Consider the following 6000-nt stretch of genomic DNA (forward strand, 5'->3'; position numbering starts at 1 on the left):
AGTGCCATCTCCCTTCTTTATGGTATTCCTTACTGTGCAGGATTTCTTCTTTTAACTCACACCTTTGTTCCTATCTGAAAAAGCAGTCCTAAATTAGTTAACTTGAGTCAGTGGAAGTTACCTTTCTGCTTCCCTCTTCCTTCCCCCTTCTATTTTTTTTTTTTATCTCCTCCTTGCTGTAATTCAGTAATGCTCCTTTAAGAAAACAAGGCCATGATATGGCAGCTAGCAGTCTCCATTTAGTATCTTTAGTTATGTAATAGTACTATAAAGCTTACAAGTATTTTAAAGAAGTAAATTACTATTTCTACAAGAACTAGGCAAGAGGAAAATGAGTCACCTAAAATGCCCTACCACCACTATGCAGGGACTCTGCTGTTCAGTATAAGCCTCACTTTGCTTGTCATTGTCAAACTGTGAGGATAGCTGGCTGTGATGAAGGTTCATGTGCTTTCAGTTATTTTAGGGGGGTTTATTCATATGAATGTGGTTTTCTTGCTTAATTTAGACTTTAATGATTTCTAGGTGTTCCATGGATGCTGACAAGGCTTGATGGTTCAGATTTTTATAGAAATATGTAAATTGAAGTTTTTACCACTTTAATAGCAAGTGATCCTATAGTAGTATTCTATTTTGTTTATTTTAGTAAGAATTTTGATTAAATAATGTGTTCTTTGGAAGCAGTTTAACTAAATACAGTCAACATAAAAGACAACACCTGTATTTTGATGTACTGTGGAGTGACTGGTTTTGGTTTTGTCATAATTTATGCCTCTTAAGACCACCTTTGCACTAATCTGTGAATCACAACAAGACCTAGATTTCTAATCAGAATACCTATTACTTTTTGTTTGTGTATATAATATATATATATATATATATATATATATGCATGCTGTTTCAAAATTTTTGAAGAATAGGAAAATGACTCTCCTATGAATAGTCCAGCATCCTTTTTTTCCCAATAATCATAATTTTAATCCATATATATCAAATAATAATGGGTGGGGTTTATTTGCTTGAAATAAACTGCCTGTACTGTCTGTATGTTATGAAGAAAGTTTTACTTGGCAGGAGGAGGAATGTGGCAGTGGGGAAGTGCAAAAATGATGTTTTCACTCAGTTTTCGGTTTCACATTTTTGCCTGACGTGTCTACCTAAAACTATGTCCAAAGGTTGGACCTTATTTGGCATACATATGGTTTATGTATGCCTCTGTGTCTGTGTAATTTGGAAAGTATTTTAGAGTAAACCATATAAAATAAGATGCTAGCTGAGAGTTTCCAGTATATAAATGTAAGAATTATTTTGCAAATAAAATGGATTACATATTTATTTCTTAGTAGCAATCTTTCAAAGAATTTAGAAATTGACATGTATGATATGTGTTGGTTTTTTCAAGCAATCAGTTCCTCCTGTCAGATAAACAGAGTCATCAGCCATCCAACTCTTCCAATTAGTATCACTGCTCATGAAGACAGACACATCAAATTCTACGACAACAATACAGGTATGCTTCTCTTCAGCAGGTCTTAGGTATAGCCATTGTATAATGTAAACCATAACCAGAATTTCATTAAGATTAATATTATTCTCATAAATGCTGAGGGATGTCAAGAACTGGATAGCCTCTGAAACAGAAATCTCTCGTCACCAGTAGATCCCAAAGATTGCCAACCCACTTAAAACTTTGTTGGCACAGTGATAAGGAACCTGCTAATTTTCTGTCTCTTCTTATAAAATACCTTATGTATGGGGTTTATAAATATTTAACATAAAAGGAAGCTTTTTCAAAATCTTTATGGGCTTATGTTTATGTTTCTTCTATTGGTTATCTGTGTTATTTTGATCTGGAGAACAGGAAGCTCTGGCACTCTAGTGCTTCCTAGACCCATGATTTCTTTTTTTTAATCTGAAATCATTGCTGTAATTGCAATGATAGCAATAGTAATAGAACAATAATTCTCTCTGAGTTTACTAAAATCATCCCATATTCTTAGGTAGTTTATATCATTGCTTTTAGTATACTCAACCCTTGCTTTCCTTTCCATTCTAGATCTTACTTCAGAACTCAATTCAGTTAAGAGGCAGTTATTTAAAATGCAGTGATTGCAGCACCAGGGTGGCTTTGCAGACATAAAACAAAGGTCTCACAATGTTGATGATACTGCTACTGTGCCTCTCCGGAGACTGTAAATTTAAAAGAATGACTTCTTGTATAATTTTAATGATTCAGTCATGGATTTTCTATTTATAGTGTCAGCTGTGGTAGGGTCATTCACAGTGAATACAAATAACAAAGTTAATTGCAGAAAATAACATAAATAACTCTTTTCTTTCAAAGGAAAACTGATCCACTCCATGGTAGCTCACTTAGATGCAGTTACAAGTTTAGCTGTTGATCCTAATGGCTTGTATTTGATGTCTGGCAGTAAGTACATTCAGATTTCATTTCTTTTTCTCATAATGGTGGCAGACATGAGAATTGTAAAGAAAACTGTTTCCCCTTTCTTTAGGTCATGACTGCTCAATTCGCTTGTGGAATCTTGAAAGCAAGACCTGCATCCAAGAATTTACTGCTCATCGCAAAAAATTTGATGAGTCAATTCATGATGTGGCATTCCACCCCTCCAAATGTTATATTGCCAGTGCAGGAGCTGATGCCCTGGCTAAAGTGTTTGTATGACAGAGTGCTTCCTGTTCAACTTTAGCTTTGTATATATTTAACCAGCTGCACAAAGAGAAGAGGAGGGCATGAGTTGTTTTATCTTGCCCTGTAATTCAGAGAATGTTTGTAAGTGTTTAGTTTTGCAGGGTGCTGTTTTCTAAATTGACGTTTGCTCTGATTTCTGTGAGCTCAGCTGGTGCTGAGAGCTTGGAATCTCTCAGTTTCACATAGTTAAAAAAAATAAAAAATAAATGCTTTTATTTTAGAGGGTGTGAATTTTCGTCCAGGCAGGCCTTGGGTGAAACTAGGTCTACGTATTCTCTATTAATAAAATGAGAGTACTGGAAAGAAGGGGTCTAATTGCATCAGGGAGTAGGAAAAGAGGGAAACTTCCTAGGATGCTTCTCATTGAGGAATCTTAATGTTAAATCACCTGGAAAAAGTGATTCAGAGTCAGTTCACATGCTCATTACTGTATCACGTGAGAGGCACTTTGTCATCCCTTTGGTATGAATAAAGTAGATCTTGTTCAGAGAGCAGTAGCAGATTGTTAATCTCAGCCTAATCTGGTTGCTAGCCTAAGATAAATGCAATTAAAGGAAAGCAGATTACTAACATAAATTAAAATGCAGCAAAGTTTCTGTTACATCTTCTATGTTATACAGTAAATATTTAGTTTGCAAAAAAATTTATATAATTTTTAAAGACTGTATTAGCATATGGCTTGAAGCTGAGCCTTTACTCTAAGTCCCAATTAACAACAGACTGAAGCAGTCTGTATATACTGCAGTAGCGATGTTAACTTATTCAATGCTGTTTATTCTTGGAGACCTGGCACAAGAAATTATCCTAAAGCTTTCCAAAGAAGCTGTCGTACAATTTAGTTATCAAACATTCATCTCCTCTTCCTGTTTCTGCTAAAAAGGGTATCATTCTGGGCATTAAAAGATAACATGAAATACTTTTTTTGAAGATTAAATTTATACCTAATGCTTTGTATGAGTCCTGCTAGTGGAATAGGTGGGAACTATACAAAACTCCATCAGTTTGAGAGATTCTGCTACTTCTAGAGGTATTTCCCAGCTTCACTTTTTGTGGGTTGTTCTAACTTGTCTGCTTTGCTGGATGTATCGTGCCATTGATTAGGTTACCTGAAGAATGAGTACTTCTTGTAACTACTCAACAGATGTGCTTTGTTTATCTATTCAGAGCTTCTCTGTTGACTTGAATGACAAATAACTTTTAATCCAATCTTTTAGTCTTTTTATCCCTTCTTAGAGGAAGGTGAGTGGATTCTTTTCTATTATGTGTCATCATCAGAGTTATTATTGTTCATAAGCGTGAAGTTGGTCTTTTCCTCTAATGGGAATGGAAAGCAGAATTTCTGCTGGAGATGATTTCTGATGCTGATGCGAGTAGGAAAGAACCCAATGCAACTCTTCATATACCAGCTTGAGGTTAAGACTGGAAACTGATAAATAAATCTTTACCTTTAAACTGACACTTTGTAAACAGAAGTAATTGAAAGATATCAAAATAGGGTTTGACTGTGTTGGTTTTAGATGGCATTAGGGGATGGGACCACATTTGAAACTGATCTCAGAGTTTAAATCAAGTATATTATTTAGGTAAAAGGTTGACCTGTGTGCTGTTTGAGCCTGCAACACATTATATGTACTGCTAAAATATCCTGGAATACCTTTTATTGCTCAGAATATTCAGATATGTCACTTCATGATATTGATATGCAATATATTTCCATAGATAAGATTAGAACTTTTACCATAAAACAGATGACTACAATAATAATACAGATTATTTAGTTTTTATAAAATGTTTTGGTTATGATGGAAGGGGGGAAACTTGGCTGCAAAACTGAGCATTCAACTTTGTGAGAGTTCTGTGTACTTGACTCATATTCTTTCAGTGTCATTATTTTATTTCTTTTTGAAGAGAAAATTGCAAAGATTTATTTGAAAAATTCTAAAAGTTATGTATATTATATATGTGTATATATATTGTAAACATGTATTAAATGTGTCTAGTAAGGGAAGACTCCATGGGTGCATTTTAATGTTTTAGTATTAAGAGTTCTCTTGAGTTTGTGTATACAGAGGATAATGGTGTGAGTATGAAATGAATGTTGTGCTTTTGCTTACACAGTACAATATGTAGTCACAGTTGTTTAAATTGCTGTACATAAAAACTAGTAGGCCAGCATGCTTGTTTTTAAAGACTGTCATTCTGATTACAATTGGAATGTAAGACGTGGCTGTTCAAATGTGAATTGAAAGATGTTTCCTTCTCGCTATTGAGCTCGTGCTCAAACTGAAAAGTGATTTTTTTTAAAAGCTGGCAATAGCTAGAGGATGAGGTGCCTTTAAAAAAAACAAAAACAAAACAAATGTAGCCTTACAAAGAGGTTGTGGAGTATATATATTTTTGTGCTTGTCTTCATAATTGATGTCAATGTCTTTTTACTGAACTTGCTCACATACTTGTAGGACTGCAGGGTATTGTGCATGAGCCTGTCAGATCTTCTGAACATCATCATAGGAGATAGGGTTGAAAAAATTATTTAGGTTATCTAGTCCATCTGCTTGCAAAAGCAGGGTTGTACACTTGTGAGTTTTAATATTGTCTTGGCCAGTGAGATTTTATATATGTTCTAAACAATTAGGCTTCCTTTGGAAGATTATTTCAATGATTACATCTCACTGACAGGAGAATTTACTTGATGTTTAGTAGCTCTTTTTTGTAATTTCGTACCAGTATTCCAAGCCTTGTTTTGTACCATTTTGCATATTCCTCATGGTCTTTGTAATTTGGAACCCGCATGCACACACTGGTTCTATCTGTATATTTCCATTCCTTTCTGCTTTCTTCATGCTATTTTTTTAGTCTGCTTTTTTTACACAACTTTTTCTTGTTTTCAGCTTTTAGCTCAGTTCTCCATATCTTGGTGTCCATACTACCATTCCACATGCATGATTTATTGGACTTAGTCTGAAGGTCATCTCTTAAGTGTGATTGTTGTTTAGTAGGGTTTATCCTCTGTAACGTGATGCTTTTATGTAGGAAGACCAAAATTCTGTTGTCTCCCAAACCCAAATCGTATTTCTTTCTCACAACTGCTTTAAATAACTTTGAGCATTGCTGCTTTTCGAGTTTCTTCTTCACTTTCAATATGTTGTTATGAACCTTTTGCAGCTAGAGACTTAATTCCTGTTTCATGATTATCTTGGGTCTTACACGCTTTGACCCCTGAGGGCACTAAATTATTTTTATTTGTTCCCCTTTTGTGTGCCCTCTTTCCTGGTTCTATGTAATTG

General features: G+C 34.7%; 1 protein-coding gene across 7 annotated transcripts in view; it reads left to right on the forward strand.

Moving 5' to 3' along the window:
* The window catches only part of STRN (striatin), a 63852-nt gene extending 58869 nt beyond the window's left edge, over positions 1-4983 (forward strand). For all 7 annotated transcript variants that reach the window (XM_029965144.1, XM_029965145.1, XM_029965146.1 and 4 more), the window contains 3 exons: positions 1403-1510; positions 2345-2431; positions 2517-4983. In XM_029965144.1, the coding sequence (XP_029821004.1) occupies positions 1403-1510; positions 2345-2431; positions 2517-2686 (365 nt within the window). In that variant the 3' untranslated portion in view covers positions 2687-4983. The remainder of the gene's footprint in view (positions 1-1402; positions 1511-2344; positions 2432-2516) is intronic.
* Positions 4984-6000: the final 1017 nt, after the last annotated feature.

Source organism: Manacus vitellinus, unplaced genomic scaffold (assembly GCF_001715985.3).
Source record: "Manacus vitellinus isolate BGI_N305 unplaced genomic scaffold, ASM171598v3 scaffold_8_pilon, whole genome shotgun sequence".
NCBI lineage: Eukaryota > Metazoa > Chordata > Aves > Passeriformes > Pipridae > Manacus > Manacus vitellinus.